Source organism: Panulirus ornatus, chromosome 72 (genome assembly GCF_036320965.1).
Source record: "Panulirus ornatus isolate Po-2019 chromosome 72, ASM3632096v1, whole genome shotgun sequence".
Classification (NCBI taxonomy): domain Eukaryota; kingdom Metazoa; phylum Arthropoda; class Malacostraca; order Decapoda; family Palinuridae; genus Panulirus; species Panulirus ornatus.
The window spans coordinates 7,582,641-7,605,727 of record NC_092295.1 but is presented as its reverse complement, the minus strand read 5'-3'; the positions used below and the strand labels follow the sequence as shown (position 1 = coordinate 7,605,727).

Genomic DNA, 23,087 nt, shown 5'->3' with positions numbered 1-23,087 from the left:
GAAATGGTTTGTATGGTAATCAAGAGGCTGAGGCTGCTTAGTGTGTCAAATGTCACACTAGCAGTGATGAACCAGTGTGTCAAACGTCACTGTAGCAGTGGAGAACCAGTGTGTCAAACTTCACTCTAGCAGGCATCTTTCAATTACGTGATCACTGGAGACCCACCATTACCACTGAATATCTACCATTACCACTGTATATACACCATTACCACTGTATATCTCCCATTACCACTGTATATCCACCATCACCACTGTATGTCTACCATTACCACTGTATATCTACCGTTACCTCTGTATATCTACCATTACCACTGTATATCTACCGTTACCTCTGTATATCTACCATTACCACTGTATATCTACCATTACCACTGTATATCTACAGATCTTGGCTTGTGTCTACACTATAGATTCCTCGTCAATACACATACCAACAGACACAACGCCACTGGTCATAAATGCGCCACCAGACCCTGCTGTATCTGTGGGAAACTATTTTTATTTTTTCTCCCTTTTCTCGCAATATAGGTCAAAAGTGCCTTGCTTTCTCGTTAAAACTTTTTGACCAAAGTAGGAAGAATTCATCTGAGGGGGGAAAGGGAAAGTTTCATTCTCTCTGGTGTCCTGTTTTAGATCTGTGAAATTCTTATTAAATGTTGCAAGTGACAGGAGTTGAGGAAGCGAGTATTTTGCATAATCATAATGACAATGATAATCATATAATAGTGATTATGATGATGATAATAATGATAATAGTAATAACAATAGTAATACTAATGATAATAACAATAATAATGATAATAATAATGATGATCATAATGATAGTAATAATGATAATAATAATAATAATAATAATAATAATAATAATAATAATAATGATGATGATAATAATGATAATAACTAATAATTATAATAATCATAATAATAGTAATAATAATAATGATAGTAATAATAATGATAGTAATGATAATACTAATATTGATGATAATAATGATAATAATAATCATAATCATTGTTCCAATATCACACATGGCGGCTGGAGAATACAGGTGAGCGGGTGTGGCCATTCTTCGTCTATATCCGGCGCTACCTCGCTAACCCGGGAAACGGCGATTGAGTATATAAAAGTGAACAATAGCAGTGATGATAATAATCGTTGTGGTCAACGAGTGTTTGCATTTACCTGACGTCAGAGGCGACTGATGCCCACTGAACTCCATTTATTAATATTTTTCCAATTAAATCCCTTTGATGCATAAGGTAAAACACCAAGTTTTAATTAGTTGGTTTCCACGAAATTGACAGAGCATTCGTATCCCCTCCCATCCCATAATGGCATTCATAATACGTCAATGTACAATACGAAGAGCAAGTTAATATTCCAACGTTCATAAATACGTGTATATGGCCCAGCGATGAAGTAGAATGACTATTATTAATGTGGGTCTGTGTGTCATTACCCATTTTGTATCGTACGGGGAGAGTGTTTTTACACTCGTGTTGTCCTGTCTCTTAACCTTGGATGTATATACGCCTATGTGTGCTTAGACACACACACACACACACACACACACACACACTAGCCTAAGCCAGGTACCTGTTTATCGACCAGCTCCGAGGGGAGGATGAACACTTGGTATTGGCTGTGGGACCCACTGCCACGCCAAGATCTCGAACCCATGCAGGCCCGACCTTAGGCTGGACCGTGACGATTCATGGTCAGTAACGCTAACCAAGACACCACAGAGGCCCATTTTATGGGACCCCGAGCGCCGTGCTTATAGGTGCCAATCCCTTCCCCTTCTGCCCAGCCAGAGGCGGATCACGAGAACTATGAATTGGAATCTGTTACAGCAAAGGGTTGAAGCCTGGGGCCGTATGTAGAAAAATTCTTAGATTTCTGCTTATTTCTATGCTTAGCTGAGCAAGTGACTTAAGTGCCACACAGAGAAGGACTAAGCACGAGGCTTAGCAAAACTTAAGATTTAAGAAGTATGAAATGCAGTTTGGGTCAAAATATTTGTCGTCTGCTAAGCAAATACTTAAGCGTAGGGCAGCTTTCAGAAACATGCTTAGCAAAATTCTTAAAGTTAAGTAAAATTCTTTGGGGCTAAGCACACTTAAGCATTCTAAGAAGTTTTCTGCATACGGCCCCTGATGTCTAAGTGTCCTCAGATGATCTTGAAAAACTTGGGGTCGGAGTTTACTACAAGCCATAACGTAGTGTAAGGCGCTACCATCTTCTTACATTGGTTTTTCGCATTTAGATCGACAGTTTAACGCTGCTATGACATTAAGATCATGAGACTCAACGACACGTTTAGTCTCTCGTTTAAATGTATAAGAAATACGTAACTGAACAGGATTAGAAAATATGTATCAAAAATGAAGCATCAGAAATGCCTTGAAGGGATATGAAACCTTTTATCTGTTGCATTTTCCCGTCTGAAGTTTGGCAGAGTAAAAGGATTGGAATTGCTTTAGATTGTGGCCAGATCCTCCCAGATCACAAGGATCCTGGTAGACTATACGCGAGGGACAACATTCCCATTTCCACGGTCGGTAGACAGAGGGAGCTAACTGTCGCACAGACTACGACAAACGCACCAGACTCTGACCTTACTGATGTAAGGGAAGTGAGTTCACACAATGACCCTAGCTGGTCTCACGCATTCCACGTTCAGTGTGACCCGGGTTTGCTGGAGGGAAACATCTGACTTGGAAACGTAATCAATAAATCCTTCGCTCTATGCAAATTGTCCTCTGTGTGGTGGGATGCCAACATTGTGTCTTTCTCAGACTCGGTGAGGTGGAATGGCTCTGACGTGCAAGCGAGTTGCATCCGGCAACGTGACTGGGGTCAGCCATCGCTTCCCCAAGCCATTATTGCACATCTCAAGCTTAGAGCATCAAAGATTCAGCTCTCGCTTCCTCCCTTGAGGTCAAGATGCTCTGGAGAAGGTAAGGGACGCGCACTTGCCAAAGCGAGTGGATTCAGTTCGGCTTTATGAAGCCTGGATGCCAGCAGCGTTACATTGTCCCAGACCCGAGGATGTTTACACAGACCTACGTGACGCATGACCGCACCTTTCCAATTCCAGGATTTTCCTCCTGATTTTTCCCTCCTGTTGTTGACCTGGTGTTATGACCACCACCACATCTCCTCGCCGGTTCCTTACCTCGAGAACCATCTCTCATGTTTACCACCACTTAAGTTGCAGGTATGAGAGACATGAATCGTATCAGTTATTGTCTTTGATTTACCTTGCGCTAGCAATAGTCACTTCATTGGTCGTGACTTAGGCGATCAGTACGAGGAGCACTACCTCCTCCCGTCCTACCTCCTCCCGTTCTACCTCCTTCCGTCCTACCTCCTCCCTCCGTCTTCCCTGTGTCGTGCCACAGAAGTAGGCAGTGTAACCCAGCAGACACTAGTCAGTGTTCTGTTGCTGAAGGGAACGCGCGTTCACAGTGGTAAGGTAAAATGGCCGCTCCATAGTAAATGTGACTGTCCGTATCAACTATTCAGTGTACTGACAGAGACCAGGGTTAGTTCTGGAGGAGGTGTGTGGCTTGGCTCAACCTCAGCCTGTTCGCTCAACCTCACCCCTGTTCGCTCAGCCTCGGTTTCTTTGCTCAACCTCACCCCTGTTCGCTAAGCTTTGGCCTGTTCGCTTAATCTCAGCCTCTTGGCTCAATCTCACCCCCCTGTTCGCTTAGCCTCAGCTTCTTATCTCAACCTCAGCTTGCTCGATAAGCTTTGGCCTCATCGCTCAACCTCACCCTCTTGGCTCTCAGCAACGCGAGCCAACATCCCAGAGTAATATACACCAACGTAACCAAAATGATGAATAGAATGAGGGCGCAAATATACCCAGATTTCATGAAAGTAAGATACACGAAACAGGAAAATACCAGACGCAGCGAAATTAGCGAAGCGGCAAGAAAATTTAGACTACGATGCCAAGTATTTTTCAGAGCAACAGGGGACAACGGGTGAGGTCGGAAAGTCGAGACTAGAAAAGACACTGGCGCGTAAAAATACTGCAAGAAATTGCTGGGAAAATGAGAGCAAAGGTGACATTCTAAAGGAAGAATTAGCCATGAGAGATACACAGAAGGACAGAAACATCACTCGGTTCGTTGTCTGTGGATATGAATCATAACATTCAATGTGGACCAACTGGCGTGTAAGATTAATGAAGACTGAGTTGGTCTGTGCTGTCATTGCCTTCAGACAACGAGGGACTGGAGATGTAAATTGTGACATGGTCCATCTCATGGGCAGGAAGCGGGAGCCATGAATATATATTTAGAGATATATCAAGTCACATAGTTTTATAAATGGGTTTGTGTTGTGCTTTCACAATGAATTAGGGAATTATCTATATCAGGAAACGCTAGATTTGCAGTGCATGAAATGTGTGATTCATCCGTCAACAGAAACCCTCATCCGAACCTGATGGTAACTTTATTCCACTAGTAAACGTTGAAGGAACATAGGCACAGAGTTTCTCAAATCACCTGCAGCTGGGCCTGCCCACTCACCCACCTTAATCCAAGATGATATGCATTTAACACAGAAGAACAGCTTCATGGGACCAAGACCAGCCACAGATATCACCAGAGCTGGACAAGATCTTAACAAAATCTTAAAAGAACTGAACAGAACTGTGCCATTCTTGTCGACAATGTCATGGCACGTGTAAGCTGCCTTCCCCTGCTACAGTATCGTAGTTCACCCCATTACTGTAAGTCTTCAGTCACTTTAACAGTTGTAAGTTAGGTAAGTAGGACTCAAATGTGTTACTGACAGACGTAGTACACATTGCTTATTACACATGAGGTACATTACTCTTTGTGGAAAGTAAAGTTAAAGTGCGAATAACGTGACGAGGAAATCTACCATGGATAATTCTGAGACTAGTTATGGCTTTGGACATGTACGTTCTTCATGACAACTGTGACTTGTGATGGAACTGTGGTATCCAGTTTGAAGAGCGCAACCTCCCATTGGCCCTTGTGTCATCTCGTAAGGGAAAAATAACATAGCCTAACTAACACTGTCAAAGTATTCTGGCTGTTGGGAACCATGTATAGACCCCGTCGATGGCTTTCCTGTCATATCCACAAAGAATGTTTTTGATGTCGTATATAACTCGAGTTCCACCTGTTCACATCGACCTTCAAACACATATACCAAACACACACACACGCACACACAGCACACGCTCCCAGCTCACTGAAGAGCGACTCAAAAAATATCAGTAATGAAAAAATATGTGAAAATAGTATTACATAGACCTTTATATCATGTATTTTGATTGATGGCTTTTGATACGAGAATGAAAGAAGATATGAAAAGCAGAGGAAACAGGACAACAGAGGTATTTGACAAAGAACAGTTATGTTAAAAGAGTTGTTTCAGCACCAACAGAGGTCGGCTGACGAGGCCTGGAGCCAGCCAGACCCAAAAATACCCTCCCATAAATAATGCAAACTATTGTTGGAAAACGATAAATCATAGATTGCAACGTACGTGTAAGTAAAGAAGAGATATTCGCAAAGAATATTCTTCTTATCTGTGGATAAGAAGCATCCATTATCAAGCGAAACCAGTGACGTGAGAGATTAATGAAGATTGAGCCTATCTTCATCACGTCCAGGCTTGAGCCGAAATGGAAATAGAATCTGACATTGTCCGTCATATGAAGAGGAATCAGAAGACAGATATATTTCAATCTATATGAACATAATAACGCATTCTTTTTTTCTATATGTTTAACTATATGTTCGGATTACATGGTAATTACCCTCTCCCAAGAGTCATCCTTTCTAGTTAGGCTTGGATAGGTTACAGTTAGGTTTGTAACCTAAATTATAGATTAATCCTAGATCCATGATTGGCCTGGCTAGATTAGCTTAGGTTGGTTATTCATGTCAACAGTGTCATAGGACGTGTCCTGCACGCACGTCCTATGACTGGAAGCCAGCCACCTTTCCCTGCTACAGTTCATCCCAAGTCTGATACATGAAGGACATTAAAAGTGTCTGTAGTGGCTAATAAGTACATGTGTAAGTAGGAACCAGAGGACGTATCGTGTTAAACCTTAGCTTCTCTTCATCGTTCCATAAAACTAATCAGATACGAGGTAAAGTGCTATTCGTGCCAGATTATTAAAGTGTAGTTATGAGACAATGAACCTTGGAATGAATTTTAGTTTATTATGGACTCGTAGTGGTCATAAGGACTGCTAGTTAGGGCTATGTCCTTGTCGGTTGTTAATGAAACAGAGTAATTGTGGAAATGCAGAGTCCAATATAAGGAGCGTGTATTTCACTCGGGGTCGATGAAAGTCTGTGAGAAAGGAGTTTAATTAAAGCAGTGTTGTAATTAACCTTTTAACTACATATTGAAGTGTGGAGTCCTCCGGATGCCTGGGGTAATATTCTCCTATGTTTTATCCATAATGAACCTCCCGGGAGAGTAATTTCCTAAGATTCATCCATTATGCATGTGGGGAAAACCTGTTGTTTATCTACCAATTCCTCTTTATTTAACCTGAGAGCTGATAACGTCAAAGGAGTCAATGGACAGGAGCCACACAAAGGAGTTCTTATAGTTCTGTCCCAAATGACTGTCTTGTGTAGCCAAGCACAGGAGGGATTCGATTCTCCTTCGTTAGCTAGAGTAGTAGCAAGATCCAACAAGACGAGGGATCTAGTATGTCCTTTCGAGGGGATGAGCCAAAATATGGGTTCGTTTGCTGGAGACGAACCCACACCGCCAAGGTTTTGCGACGCCAACAGTTCTTCACGGGTCAGATAAAACTGAGAATGTAATATATGGTGACAGAATTATAGGAAGAGATTATCGAGAGGGACTTAACAGAAGATATAGAGATGGTGTGGGAGTCTGATCGAAACTTTTATCTGTCTCACCTTCTTTATGAGATAAAAGCTGATGTTTCGCCTTCGTCAGCTCCTCAACCTCTGGAACCAGAGCAGAAGTTCATCACAATCTAAGTCGAAGCCAAGGTATGAGTAGATCAGATCTGGAAGAAGTTTATCTAACTCATTAATTGAAGGATTATTATCCCACTCAGTTTCGTAAGAGATTAAAAGATGACATTATTTCAGAGGGTTCAAAGATCCATCAACTCATTGATCACCTGGAACCCATCAGGTCACTGATTATCTGGAACCTCCAGATCGTGGATCACCTGGACCCAGCAGGTCCCAGGTCACAAGGGCCTCCTCCTTCACCCACTTCCTCTCAAATACTTAAACATCTTTTCGTCCAACTTCACGCGTCAAACAACACAGCATTGCCACAGTTCCAGAACACAACACGGAAACATTTTGTACACCATTGAGTCTCTTATCACTGTTGGCCATCACTGGCTACACTGAAGCAAATGTTTGAGGTTTGACTGTGAGTTTTTTTATTCTCTCGTAAAAAAAAAAGTTGAATAATGAGATCTTTAACGAGAGAGGGTCAGGTGACGCAGCCATGACTTGGGTGTAGTGGACACTGATGGTGGACATTGATGATGGATACTGGTAGTGGACACTGATGGTGGACATTGATGATGGATACTGGCAGTAGACACTGATGGTGGACACTGATGATGGATACTGGTAGTAGACACTGATGGTGGACATTGATGATGGATACTGGTAGTGGGCACTGATGGTGGACATTGATGATGGATACTGGTAGTGGACACTGATGTGAATTTCTGGAAGTGGACACTGATGATGGACACCAGTAATGTTATCTTTACACTGACACATCTTTTACATCCAATCATCCTGCGAATCATTGTCCTGATTTGGCTAACGCCACACTCAAATCATAGAGTCACATTTCATTCGAACCCTGGAACTCACGATTTACGAGTGGACCCGCCCAACACCTGGTGGAATAGAAAACAAAGATGAAAGGACTGTTTACCCTCCTTCCCCGCCGCACACACACACACACACACACACACACACATAACAACCCCCCTGGTGTGTGTGTGTGTGTATTGTACTGGCATGATTGAAAATGTCACTCCACCATTATGAATTGTTTTCCTTCATATTCCACTGGCTGCAAGGAAGCAGGTATATAGAAACGCAGTGATTCCAATATGAAGGCAAAAGGTCAACGCGATTTTTTGCCTTTGATGTGCAGAGGTTTGAAATATTCGTTGTTGTTTCGACCGAAAAGTTTGCCCACGTTCTTCTGTTTTGAGGGAATCTTGCATTGATTTAAGCTGTTGTTCCCCAGTATAGACACACACACACACACACACACACACACACACACATAAAACAAATACCTCAATGGAAAGGCTATATCCCCCGTTGGAGTCCAATGAAGAATAGAAAAAAAAACATAAAGGTTTTCCACTCACAGTCGTGTCTGTGAATTTCTACCCCCGTGGAGATTGACGTAACGGTCTGTTTGTCGTGTGTTGTGATCCTGGAGTACGTGTGTGTGTGTGTTTGATAGTTAACACCTTGGGTAAACGATGGTTGGCTCGTTGCTTGGTCTTTAGGCCCGTCAACTGCCAAGGTCATTAAGGCCTTGTTGATGTCATGCTGCATCCACCAGCCGAGTAGTGTTTCAACACCTCAATACCTTCTTCATGTGTTTCAGTACCTTCTTTAGGTGTTTCAACACCCCCAGGTGTTTCAGTACCTTCTTCAGGTGTTTCAGTACCTTCTTCAGGTGTTTCAACACCTCCAGGTGTTTCAGTACCTTCTTCAGGTGTTTCAACACCTTCTTCAGGTGTTTCAGTACCTTCTCTAGGTGTTTCAACACCTTCTTCAGGTGTTTCAGTACCTTCTTTAGGTGTTTCAACACCTTCTTCAGGTGCTTCAGTAGCTTCTTTAGGTGTTTTAACACCTTCTTCAGATGTTTCAATGCTTTCTTCGGGTGATTCAATACCTCCTTCAGATGTTTCAACACGTTCTTCAGGTGTTCCAATACCTTCTTTAGATGTTTCAACACTTTCTTCAGGTGTTTTAACACCCTCTTCAGATGTTTCAACACGTTCTTCAGGTGTTTTAATAATTCTTCAGGTGTTTCAATACCTCCTTCAGGTGTTAAGTGCCTAAGACCACATACACCTTCACTCTGTATATGACCCGCTCAGGGAGTGAGTATATGTGCCTGTGTGTAAAAATTCGTCATTACCAAGCCTGACGGGTGTGCCATTATTGGCACAGGTTGTGTGTGTGTGTGCTCAGGATGCCATAAATGGCACAGGGTTGACCGTGTGTAACTATAGTGCTGTTGGCTCTTTGAAGTGGATATGTGTGTGTGTGTCGTGTATAGAGTGATGAACTGCTCAATGAAAAAAAAAAAACTAATTCAATTCATGATGAAAATTATGTACTATAAACAACTATTTATTACAGAGTTCATAAAAACTATTATCATTGTTATTAGTAGAAGTAATTGTAGTAGTAGTAGTAGTAGTAGTAGTAGTATGTCCCAAAATATTTAGTCTTTCTCAAGTCTTTCAAACGATACGGGGATGTTGTAACAGTTTATATGGATGAGAAACCATTAACAATGAGAAAGTGTGTCCAGGTCTCCAAACCCCGTTGGCCTTAGAGTCCCATCCACCGTAGTACGAATAACTAACACTCTGGGACCAAGTTATGAGAAACATAAGTTAGAAGGAGTAGAAGTGAGGATACGAAAAAAACACCAGCGTATGAAGTTTTGATTTACCGAGAAGATAATGTAGATCTTATGAGGGGGACTTGATCATCATTCTTGTCAGGAACGATCATTTTCAAAATGATTCGATACTGAGCTCATGGTGATGATGATGCCTGATAATATTTTGTCAAGTATTTCAGTGGTAAAACCTAATTCCAACCCGAGCCTTAAGAATATTAAGTGTATGTACACACAGCAAAAAAACAATCTTTACACCAGTGAACGACAAGTCTCTAAATTATCACTTGCTAACCTGAAGAGGTCGGTATGCTCCAAGAATTTTTCGTCCTTATATCATATTGATTCACTCTAAGAGTGTAAAGATATTTTTTTGGTGCTGTGTACCTATACCGAACCCCACGAACGTACGAAAATGTGAATGACATTTTTTTATGGTCATTTTTATGACGCCCTAACGTGTCTTGGATGGAGGTGATGATTCTGTAGTTATCTGTCATTCTCGCCTCCTTTCTCGTCTAATCTTTCTTCCATTGTCTTCAGTTATCCATTCGGCTGTGTTCCCATTTTCTTTCGCTCATTGTTTTGATATATGTTTCCCGTCATGTTCCCTGTGTGTTCCCATTTTCTCTCATTATTCTGGTATGCCTTTTTCCTCGTCTTGTTCTCGTTTTCTCCTCAAAGATGTTTTAGGTCCTTCTTCCCATTTTCGTTCCGTTTTCCATCTTCCCATTCTCTTCCAACCCCACACCCCCCCAAAAAAAAAAATTCCCATCCTCTCATGCACCGTAAGGCCTCGTCCCCCCCCACCCCTACCCCTAACCCCCTTCCCCCCTAACACACACACACACACACACACACACACACACACACACACACACACACACAAGGAAGACTTGACCTTCCACTCCCTGAGTCGCTCCGTGTTGACGGATAGCGAAGCGGCGGGAGCCGACATGGGATTGATGGCGTGTTCTTGTGTGTGTGTGTGTGTGTGTATGTGTGTGTGTGTGTGTGTGTGTGTGTGTGTGTGTGGAGGGGGGGTTGACGAAGCAGTGAGCCTCCTGCGTGGAAGACAAGCCCGTGGGACCGCTCATCACTAAGGGTGGAAGTCCATATCTGTTATCAGGCACGATAAGGCCATAAATGGCTTTTGTTTTCGCCAAGGGCGAAAACAAAAGCCGATCGTTATCTGCCATCTTGACGACCAGACGAGCCAGACTCGATTCTGTTAAGATGCGACTCAGTCATGTCCTTATAGCCAGATGATGGGGATCCCTGTGGGTCACCTCCTCTCTCTCTCTCTCTCTCTCTCTCTCTCTCTCTCTCTCTCTCTCTCTCTCTCTCTCTCTCTCTCTCTTTCCTTCCCTCCTTTCCCCCCCTCTCTCTCTCTCTCTCTCTCTCTCTCTCTCTCTCTCTCTCTCTCTCTCTCTCTCTCTCTCTCTCTCTCCCTCTCCCAACGGGGACTATATTCTCCAATGCATATGAATGCTCACTCTCAGGGAATACACACACACACACACACACACACACACACACTCACAGACAGACACACACACACACACACAGACACACACACACACACACACACACACACATCCATGGAGGAGCAGAAATCGGGATGGGGGTCCATTAATCACACAAAAGGCAGTGGAGATGCCAGTCACCCACGAACATTTTTTTTCGTCTGCCACGCTGTACCTTCCACTGCTGAGGCTCTGTCATATAGCAAGAATACTTATCTATCTTCCCATCTATCCTCAGACCTCTGTATGGGGCTTCCTCTTCTTTGTCAGCGCAAAAACTGTTTTTGTACGTTTAAAAACCTTTCCTTTTATAAGTGTAGAATCTAATCGTATCGTGAGAGTAGACACCACGACAGGGACATTTATAATCTCGTATATCATTCCCATGATATATTCACATGAAATGATCGACGGTCCACTTTTATTGACTTTGGATAAGTATATCTCATAGCATAAGTATATATCATAGCTAAGAAGGCATTCGAATGCGTCTATATTAATCGCTAAACCTTTTCTCCCTGGCCAGGAAAGTGTTTTGAACACCTCCATGAAACCAAAGATCCTCCGAAGACAAAGCCAGGGAAGAGTTCGAACATGTGTGTGTAAACAAAGATCATATGGGCGAGATAAACACATTCCTGTCTCTGGCCTTCGCATCCCATGCACGATAAACCAAGTTTATTGCCAGTGGACATTGTTAGCTGGGAACGACCACATATTATGGTCTCCACATGACGTCCTTGTGTGATTTATTGTATATGATTCATGTCATACCCTTTAATTTTTGTGCTAATATTGATAAAATGTCGATAAATCGCAAAATGAAATAGGTAATTAGATATATAGTGACCCTACTGTCGCCCCACAAAGGTCACCTTTATGACGAAACCTTGACTTGGTGGCAGGTGACAGCGTGTGACCTCGCCTAACCTAACAATCCCCTGAGATAGGTATTTGGTGACCCAACCTACGGCTAAACTTGCAGTAGTAATTATGACAAGCAACACTCGATGTTCGGCGATACCAGATCAAAAGCTACGTTCTCTCAGATCTGCGAGAGCCAGTTAGTGATAATCCTTTCTTGGACGTACATCAGTTTCTAGCAGTCATGTTCTTGCTCATGGATTCCATGAGGTCCAGTGTACTAATACACTGATTCTCGAACCCTTTCCAGTATTCCTATATTTCCAGTGACATAGGTATTGCTAAGTAGAGAATAATTCTCTTGCGGTTGGCCACCAATGGCCTCGTATTTCCTGGCATTCAAAAAGGTAAAATCAGATCCTTTTTTTCTTTTGTTTACTTCTCTTAGAAGACATGAAACTAGTGCTTCCTGAAAGAATGATAAATATTTTACATTACACTCCACACAAGTTACGAATCGAATACTGAGAGAGCATTCAGGAAGATATCTTTATATATTCGTTTTCATTCATCATTTAAATCACCAATAAGGGTGGGGTCGTAACTTGATGACGAGATCCCATAACTATAAAACCTCTTAGGGAAAGCCAAAGGAGTTAGCATTTACGTTCTTATACGCTTCCAAAAACATTCTTTGAATGATTTTAGATATAATAATGATCTAATGAAAATAAGTAACAAAAATTTCATAATATTCATGGTCATAATTATACACTGAAATCGAAAGTGCAAGATGTAAATATTTATAGCCATGATCCCTGTTGTTTCATTCACTGACGAAATGTTTACTTGAGGGATTTAATAAGGGGCAATCATTGATGGAAGATCAAGAAAAGCAAACAAAACATGTTATATGGTAAGTAGTTAAGCACAAGTGATGTAAATGTGAAATTAAGGTAAATTTCTATCTCAGGAACGCCTCAGAAATTACTTATAGATTTGGAGGAAATTCATATCAGTGGAGTCAGTATAGTTCTAAGTGATGGGTTCCTGGCGAGCTTGAATTTGTGCATTATTCTCTTTTCCCTACGAAAAGGATAGATGGGCTTTGATGATCAAGTAATATATATGAAGTCAAGTCGCTGAAATGATAGGATAATTCAACTGTATGTATGGAAACCTCTTCTCTGCATCTGGGGGAGCTGAGATTTAACCTTAATATTTTAGTGTAATAGTCGAAATACTCCGAGGATATTATGATATTTCTTTTGTCATATTTGTTGCATCTGGTTTGAGGAGTAAGCTCACTCTACGAAAACATAGCACTCGCAGCGAAGAAACTTCCCAGCTACGAAATCCAAACATGACATTTACATTGGTCATCTAAAGTGATATTGAGATTACAGGAAACTTATTGTTTATGGGAGTTAGGTAAGATTGTCAAAGGATCTGTTTATTTTTTTGAAGTGCTTACCCTACTTTTACCCTTCATTTTCCCGGATCATCATAACTCTCTTTGTTATTATCTGTTATCATAGGATGAAATTTAGTGTTTGAAATCACATTCGCTGCTTTGATTCACTTCTGAGTATAAGTAATTTCTGTGGTGCCCCTAAACTGGAACCTTTCCAAATTTATATCATCTTTCTACCTTCAGCATCTTTAGATACAAGAAATGTTGCAGAAAATTTTGCTTTAAAGAGCATATGTCTAACGATGAAGTAGTCCAGATTTTACCAATTGTTCTTCATAGTCTCGTTCCTTTTATAAGGAGAACTACCTAGATGTATCACTACATATCATATTAGGTAATCTCTTCAGATCTAACTATGTGCATCTTATTTCACTGATAAGAAACTTTGTGTGGGAGCCCAGGACATTTTGCAGAAAGGTTCCAAAGTCTATTATAGCTCCTTTGTAGAAACTGAGATGCATTAACAGAGACCTGTATCATCACATTAGTTTTGGCTATGAAGAGACCCCTTTAATAAACCTGTGTACGTACTGGGACCCCATGCTTAATTTGTCCGTAAAATGGGGATTCTGCTGAAGATATGAGGACCAGCATACTTAGATTTACTAAATATTTATAGATTCCTTTAAAGACAGGAGGATCCTTCTCAGGTTGATAGTTTATGCTGCATCAAAAGAAATGCAAAACAATTGTGTGACTTTATAAACCAGGTAAAAAGGGGGAGATGGTATGTAACAATTCCATGACAGTAGACTAGTACCACTACACAGTGCACAAGTCATTGAAGCAGAGGGAAAATCTTTATATATTTCACACTTTCCTCTCCGTTTCCTCTTATTTGTTAGGTAGCAGCAGTAACAGATGAAGAAAAGGGCTCATTCGTTCACATCCATTTTCTAGCTATCATGTAATGCACCAGTTCCTGGTGCTACCTCACTAAGAGAAGAGGTTATGCTAAAATCTATTGATTTATAGGTTTGCAGGGATCATGTATTTTTCTTATATATAAGGAAATATTGTTGCATAATCAAGATGTAATTTTGGTATTTTATCTTGTCACAGCATGGTGTCAGATTTCTTCTACCCTAATGTTGGGGGTGTTGAGGAACATATCTTTCAACTATCTCAATGCCTGCTGCATCGCGGTCACAAAGTCATTGTTCTCACACATGTTTATGGTGACAGAAGAGGAATACGTCACATGACCAATGGGCTGAAGGTAAATCTCTTAAATTTTATTCTTTTGGAGAATGGTCAAAATTGCCATAGGTCCTGCTACTAGAAGTTTAGTAGACCACATCCTCCTTGACTTTAGAAGGCTCACTTCTAGATTGCTATCATACAGCTCTTTGAAAAGCCTTCCATACAATCAAACAGTTAGTCATCCCTAGACTTGACATTTAAGGTAAACAGAGCACTTCACACTCTCAGGGCTTATGCCTAATAACTTTAGACATAACATTCTTGTTCCAAAATCTTCCTGAGAGGTTTACGTAGAATTTCTCTTAAGTAAACTGTAATGAATGATGGATATTTCTGCATGAAATTTGAAAAAAAAAATGTTGTGATTGCATGTGTTATATGTAAAAGTTTATGATTACATCATTTGATTAAAACATACTTATTCACTTCTTTTGTCTATGAATGTCAATAGAATTAAAGTGATATAAAGATATGATGGCAAATTAGGGGTAAATGATACCATCCAGGTCTTGTGGTCTGGTTTGGTCACTCATCTGTAGCACCAAACATTTCTATTATTTTGTCAAAAGAATACCGACATTGAAATAAAATGCACCATTATATAGTTTTTTTTTAGGTTTATTGCTTATTTTTCTTATTTTCTTGATAATGTAAGCATTTTTCACAGCATAACACTGAGGTAGCAGTGCTAAAAATGCTTTCAAAATAAATGTACAAACACAACTGCATTACATAGCTGTACATACATCCTCGCAGATGCCCAGGCTGCAATTTTTTCATCATCCTTGAATTTTCACAAAGATATTAGATTTTTATCTAAGCACTCTATGAAAGTACTTGTTTTATAAATCCCATGCTCAGATTTGAAATGGCAGTGGACTTTGCACATCCCTCTTACTTCTTTCTTTGAGAGCATTTTAAACTTCAGTTTCTAATGATTAGTCTATATAGATTATTTTGGCTTATGGTCAGACTTACAGATACGATTCTTCTTCGGTAAAATGTGATAGGATGTTGATGTTATTCTGACACAACTAGTTGTGGGGGATATTCTTTCCAATAGTAGCCTTTGTATAATGGTAAAAAGAATGTAGTAATTTACCTTTGAGATTGCCAAATTTTCAGTAACTCTTAAGCAGATCTTTAACATTTCTACCATGTGTATAACACTAGATATTCAAAAAACTACTTTTAGGCTTTCTTAGATATAAGAAAACAGCATACTGGACGTAGTTGACTAGAAAGGGCCGATATCTATTCATGCATAGTGAGTTTGGAGGCTTATACTAATTTTACATGTTTTTCAGGTGTACTACCTCCCAATTCAGACATTTTATAACCAGTCCGTGCTTCCCACCTTCATCACATCCATTCCCCTTCTGCGTTACATTTTTCTACGAGAGAGAGTCTCCATAGTGCATGGCCACTCAGCATTTTCTACCATGGCACATGAGGCCATGAACCTTGCAAGGGCCATGGGACTTAAGGTGCAGTGCATTCAGTGTTTCCTATACTTCAATTAACTTTGTTTATTTCATATTCAAAGTGGTATTTTCTATATGATGTACATGTTGAAAAGATTTTTGAGTAATAATTCATAGGAACACATTAAGGTAGTGTTTTTTTTTTACTTTTTGACTATTGTTGGTATTTCTACAGATTTTTATTTTTCATTTGGGTGATTAGACCATTCACTTGGCATGTTCAGCATTTGCGATATTACATGAAAAGCAAGATTTCACCTGTTTAGTCTTTGTGAGTTATCTTTTGGTCCTTCTATCTGGTCCCAGCAGGGCTTGAAGTACATATACTTGACCATCCTTCCTAGTTAAGACAGCTTGGACATTATCTAGATTGTCTGATTGACCTAAAATTGATACACTCCTTTTCCAAACTTGTACTTCATCCAGTCATGTTCCCTAAAAAGAAAAGTTGAAATTAGAACAAGGACATATACTGTCCAATTGGTGTTCACGTAAGCTGCAGCCTAGATAATGATTACTAGCTTTATTGGATCTAGCTACAGGCAAGCTGAGTAATAGGATGAAGAGTTCCCTCATTACTGAAATTGAAATAGGATACAGTAATGTTGCTAAATGCATTAGTAATGTCACAATCATCCATATCATTTTTTGAAGCTTAAGTATTTGTGCACATAGAACATATAGAACAAACAAGTAACAGATGGTTTATATCTCTGTAAAGAGGTTATTTGTTGAAGGAACTGAGACTTTTTATTCAGTCATATTTTGTGCATCATAACTTCTTTCTTTCTTACATACTTGTTAACTGTTTCCCATCATAGTGAGGTTACACCAGGAACAGACTACTATGCTTTAGAGGAAAAGTCCTCTTATGGCTCCTTTTTATTTTCCTTCTTTTGAAAACTAAGAATACAGGAGGAGAGGAATTCCATCCCACCCTGATCCCACCCTTCTTAATTGCCTTCTGCAACATGTAGGAGATATGTGGATAGTGTTATTTCTCCCCATCACCAGGGATAATGATGATTTACCAGTTTACAACATGCAGTGTCTGCAAAGAAATCTGATGTGCCTCCCCCATGCATTTTCAAAGGCAATATCACACTTACAGTTTAATATTTTGTCATCTCTCCTTTGGTCTTGATTACTGAAGATGTCTAGGCATGGGCTTGATAAGGTTCCTGATGCATTCAAGGTCAGTGTTTTGAATCCAGATAGTCTTGATCTCCTGAACGAGACAAGGAATTAAGTAGGAGTTGTAGGAAGCAGCCACCTGATTGTGTATTCTGAGTGCCCACTGTGCCTAGAATCTCATGTGTACCTACATTTTCCTGCTTTCAGGCAAGAATTTAGGCTTTCTCCACCTTAGTAAGGTAAGAGCCAACAGTCTGGAAGCACAGTTGGAAGAAATACAGCACCCATAAGTAAAAGTCCCAAAATGAAGTGGCAGTCAGGAAGTGGAAAGAATGAACATCCTTCCCTCAAGTTAGCCTGAGGCACGCTGAGGGAGATTGTTGGTACTGACACCATTAGATACACTAATCTCAGTGACCATATGTGTGATGAATTTACCCTGAGAGCATCATATGCTTGTACTCAAGATAAACCTTACCCATGTATCACCTTTGAAAATATATATGGGATGGACAGTGTTTTTTTGCAGACACTCTTTGTGGTTAGTTTTCTATGTTCCCTCTCCCCTAGGGATAATGGCAGTTTGCTGCTGAAGATGATTGTCCTATTATATCATGGCACTTATAACATTTGAGGGCAGCTTATATCAATGCTCATTCATTGTATATGTGAAAAATATGTAATTTCCTTTATCATTTTCTACAGAGTTTCTGTATTGATGTCATCGATTTCTTAAGTATCATTATGATTTTTTTTAAAAAGTTTCATTTACTATAACCCTTAATCTGCTCCAATCATCTTTTGATGACCCATATAGAACTACTCTCATCATCTCATGACATTTTAAAGCTTCCTGCCTCAGGTTGAAATCAGAGCAGAATAATTAAGTGCTGTGATTATTTCAGAGTGTGTTTACTGATCACTCATTGTTTGGCTTTGCTGACATGTCTGCCATCGTGACAAACAACTTTTTAGCACTTTCCTTAGCTGATGTCAACCACTGCATTTGTGTTTCCTATGTTGGGTAAGTGTTTGCAGTTTTTTCTTTTAAATCTTTGTTTGAGATAGGTAAATTAAATCAAGTTATGAAATTGTTTCAACTTAAGGAGAGGATGGGCAAAGAAATATTGACTAAGAGGTGGTTATGTTTTCAAAGTTGGAGGGAGAAAGGGAAGGGGATACTGAAAAGGATATGGAAGGATAGAGTAAAGGAGGCTCTTGGGTATCAGGGCCTGAACATTCAGAAGGATGAGAAACATGCATGGGATTAGGTTTTTTTCTTTTCATACATATTCTGCTTTTCCCATGTCAGCGAGGTAGCATTAAGAACAGAGGACTGAGCCTTAGAGGGAAAATCCTCACTTGGCCTCCTTCTCATTTCCTTCTTGTAGAAGAGTAAAAAACTGGAGGGAGGGATTTCCAGCCGCCTGCTCCCTCCTATTTTAGTTGCCTTCTATGACGTGCAGGGAATACGTGGGAAGTTTTCTTTCTCCCCTATCCCCAGGGAGGGGTAATGCGTTGTCACTGGGCTGAAGCATAACATGAAGTTACTCTTGATAAACCTTGGAATGGTCTCTGTTGCTTAGCTGCATGTTGGACATGACAACTACTGAATAGGTTTGTGCACATGAAGATAATGTTGGTTTACTCATAATGCTTATTTGCTAAGATGGGAAAAGCATGTAGGCATAAAAAGATTTTGATTATGTAATAATTGTTAGGAACTTACTCTTACTTAATTTTTCTCCAACTGAAATGCATCTTATCATATCTTGTTCAGGTTCTGCATAGTCCTTGATTAAACAGTAAAACACATGAAGTTGGGATGGACCTTAAAAAACATGATTATCATTTTTTCCGAATCCTCCTCCTTTGCAGTTCCATCTTCAATGTTAGAGTTAAGCACTGATCGGTATGTGTTTATAATCTGTTTTCACAAGAAGAGTTTTAGTCTTTGCAGTGCTTTCTGCTATGAGAACTATAAGAACGGTAATCTTCAGTTATTCAGGGTTATCTTTGATTTCTGAAAGTTTTGATACTTGGAAGGGCCTGCATTTTTCAGTGGCAGTTATTTCTTGTACAGTGAATAAACCAGCTACCTTTTTCTTCAGTCTGCACTCTGAATAATGCATCCTTTTGTTACCATCTGAGAGCATGATTCCTTTGATGATATTGTATATTGTCATGACTCTCATTTTGGTATTTTTTTGTTGTCCAAACATATTGTTGGCTATTTAAAGTAAAGCATCTTGAGTTTTCAAATGCCATAGCATATATGCTTGAACTTTCTGAGAATTGGATCACTTCATACTTCAGATAATGGACTACTTGTGTCTGTTCATCAGAAAGTAGGATCAATTTCCCCTGCTGCTTTTGGTTTTCTTATGACTCTTATAGTATCATCATCCCCAGCTGACACCTCACATGTACTGTGGATATGCATTGTTCCCTGTCTCCAGACTTATGATATCCTCAAGTGTACTCAGATCTCCTTTCTATTTTTCAACTGTCGTCAGTCACTTTTTGTCAACATAATCTTGAGAATACATTTGTCTAATTTTGCTGGTCTAGGAAATGTTAGTTATTGTCTAATATTGTAACACCATGAAGACCAATGCAGTTTTTCTCTGTGATCAGAATTCTCACACAATATGTCAGACAGTATTTCACACCTAATAAATTGGCATCTTTATCATAAAACTTATCAAGTTTTTGTTTCCTTATATGGACAGGTTTATAGATTTGTCATATAACCTGTGTTTTTCCTCTGAACTATATATTGAGATTACAGAACAACCTGTGTCCCTGGTGCATTATTTTTTGATCTTTGTGACTGCCCTGCAGAAGAGTCCCTTGGGGCAGATCTGTAATTCAGTGAATTTGATACCTCCTAAGTGTATTATAATCAACTGAGATGCTTATTTTTAACATCATTTATCTAACAGTAATACTGAAACTGAATCCATGTCACATGATAGTTGTTCTGGGTATCTGCAATTAAAGAATCACCCCATCCCACAATGAAAAGATATGATAAAGCAGTTTAAAGCATAACATTATCACTGAGGTCAAAGTTGGCACATATGATAACATATACCAGGAGATAGATATATAAAGAGAAATCTACAAAAGTAGTGAAAAACCACATTTCTTCACATTATATACTTATGACTTATGTATTGGGGGAGTAGAATTTGAAGAAATATATTACCAAGTTTCTTTTGAACCATTGCGTAAAGTAAAGGGTGTAGAGACTGAATATTTCTGTAGGAAGTCAGATAACATCCATATCTATTGATAAGGCTAATGTAAATACTGTCTGTATTATTTTAAAATGATTTTACCCACAGAAAGGAAAATACTGTTCTGAGAGCCAACGTGGATCAAGAGAAAGTGTCCGTCATACCCAATGCACTGGATTCTCATGTTTTTAAGCCTGAGCCAGCACAGAGACCACTAAACAAAAGTAAGAGATTTGTTTGTCAACTTCAAAAGAGGTGTAACTTCAATGTAATGCAGGACTCCTTACCTATAAGTAAACTATAGTTCTTTTGAAATGGACTTACATGAAAAACTTGAAGTTTTGTGTTGGATCATAGATTTTGTATCCTTACAAAGCAGACTTGTCTTACATCTAGGATGACATTGTGTGCATGAAACAGTTTTCTTGATAACACATGTTCATAAAAACTGAAAGAATCTAATTTTTGCCATAGGACATAAGACAAATGAAATTAGCAAAGCTTGGAGGCATCTGGAATGACTGAATGATTTATTATATACGTGGTTAAACATGAAATGATATATTTAATTCACTGAAGGCCTAGTTAATCTTTTGCCAAAGTAGTAAAATGTTTTTGTTTTACTTCAGTGTTAATTCATTGCTTATTGATACATGTCTGGTAAATTATATTTTTACAGTGTATGTCCTTAGATACAGAATTCATATTAAGAAAAGTATTTTCCTTTTTGCAGTCAATGTTGTTGTGATGAGTCGTCTACAGTACAGAAAAGGAGTAGATCTGCAGCCTGCAATAATAAGACACATCTGTGAACGGTACCCACAGGTCAGTTGATTTTTTGTTGTAACCTACAATATTCATATAATGCCACCACATGTCTTCAGCACTCTCAAAGACTTTGAAGACAAGATATTTTGATTTTTTTTCTGTACTAATAATGGAAAGTTGAGGATTAAGCAGCAAAGCCAATATCTAGTCCACATATTATGTACTGTTACTCAGTAGACAAATGCTCAGTACATGCAACCCCTCCCCCATGCACCTTACAGGGAACACTAAACAAAATTATGTCACTTAAGTTCAAAGTTTTACTTTTGTTCAGCATGCATTTATATATAGGCACTCTACATGCAATCTTTCAGTCCTTAGGGGTCTCACCTTGGGCCATGCAAACTTTGAAAAGATTGACTTACCAGTCAGCAGTACTGTCACCCCTTTTACTTGAGAAACTTCACCTGCAATCCCATTTACTGCAAACACTTTGCCACTCTTCATCATATGCAAGACTTTCAGTACTTCCTTTCTTTTCACCAAATCATTCACCAGGACTGGCTTGCTGAATATACCACCTCATCTCAAAGACGCCACATCAGTCAGCCTATCTTTTAACACATTTAACATCTCTTCAAAATCTTCATTCCATATCTTTCTCACCTCTTATTTGTATTTTGTGTAATTTGATGATTTAAGTTGCTGGTAGTCTACATTCAGAGCAATATCTTAATAGAAATAGTGTGTTGTATAAACCATTAGAGATACTGGGTATCTTCAGCAGCACAACTTTCCTGTGCACCTCACTAATCAGATCACCTGCACCTGATATCATTTCTTTGATTATTATATTCAGTTGCTGAAATTCTGATATACATTTTATAGTTCAGTAGAACAAGTCACTTAAAGAAGTGATTCTAAGGAGCACTAATAGCTCACTTCTGTCAAAAAGTATGAGAAATGGAAATCATTGGCTATGGTTCACAAGCACTACCATTTAGTTTTCTTGTTTGTTTTTTATTGGTTAGAACATTTATACCTTTATTGAATTTGGTACATATAATTGAACTGATGCTCTACTCTGATCAGGTGAATTTCATAATTGGAGGTGATGGACCAAAGCGCAGCATTCTAGAGGAAGTTCGAGATGAAGTGGGGAATGAGCGTTTGAAGCTTCTTGGAGCTGTACCTCATGCTGACGTTCATGGTGTACTGGTTCAGGGACACATATTTTTGAATACATCACTTACTGAGGCATTCTGCATAGCAATCTGTGAAGCAGTTTGCTCTGGGTTAGTAATGATTTTGTGATACTGAATAATGATTAATTTCTCTTTCTTTGGTAGATAGCCACACAGTCAAAGTGTTCCCTAACAGGTCCATTTAGAGCTACCAGGACTTAACAGCTATGGAATATATTTTTAAAAGCATGTACAGGTGAGCCAGTCTTTGTGCTGTGCACCAAAACTTTCTACTCATTTACTTGCATATGCACAACCCAAATCCCTGATTGTTTTCCTTCTAACTGAACAGGCCTCAATGGGTCCATTACCACGAAAATATAGATGAAGATGGTCTGATTATGACAATGGAAGGTAATTGGAGGAACTTTTTGTTTACTCATTACATGCTCAACGTATAAACAATTTTATGGTCTTAGTGAAAACAGTTCATCATGTCCCCATTATTCCTAATGCACTTGTT

The 23,087-nt window shown here is 39.5% G+C and overlaps 1 protein-coding gene across 2 annotated transcripts in view; it reads left to right on the top strand.

The window, feature by feature from the left end:
• The window catches only part of PIG-A (phosphatidylinositol glycan anchor biosynthesis class A), an 87,615-nt gene that overhangs the window by 49,265 nt on the left and 15,263 nt on the right, over window positions 1-23,087 (top strand). The window contains exons 1-7 of one of the 2 annotated variants that reach the window (XM_071660785.1): window positions 12,881-12,991; window positions 14,612-14,768; window positions 16,060-16,239; window positions 18,276-18,394; window positions 20,721-20,836; window positions 21,346-21,437; window positions 22,473-22,675. In XM_071660785.1, coding sequence (XP_071516886.1) covers window positions 12,954-12,991; window positions 14,612-14,768; window positions 16,060-16,239; window positions 18,276-18,394; window positions 20,721-20,836; window positions 21,346-21,437; window positions 22,473-22,675 — 905 coding nt within the window. In that variant the 5' untranslated portion in view covers window positions 12,881-12,953. Of the gene's footprint in view, window positions 1-12,880; window positions 12,992-14,611; window positions 14,769-16,059; window positions 16,240-18,275; window positions 18,395-20,720; window positions 20,837-21,345; window positions 21,438-22,472; window positions 22,676-23,087 lie in introns of those variants that run through there. The other variant, XM_071660786.1, reaches the window with a different exon arrangement.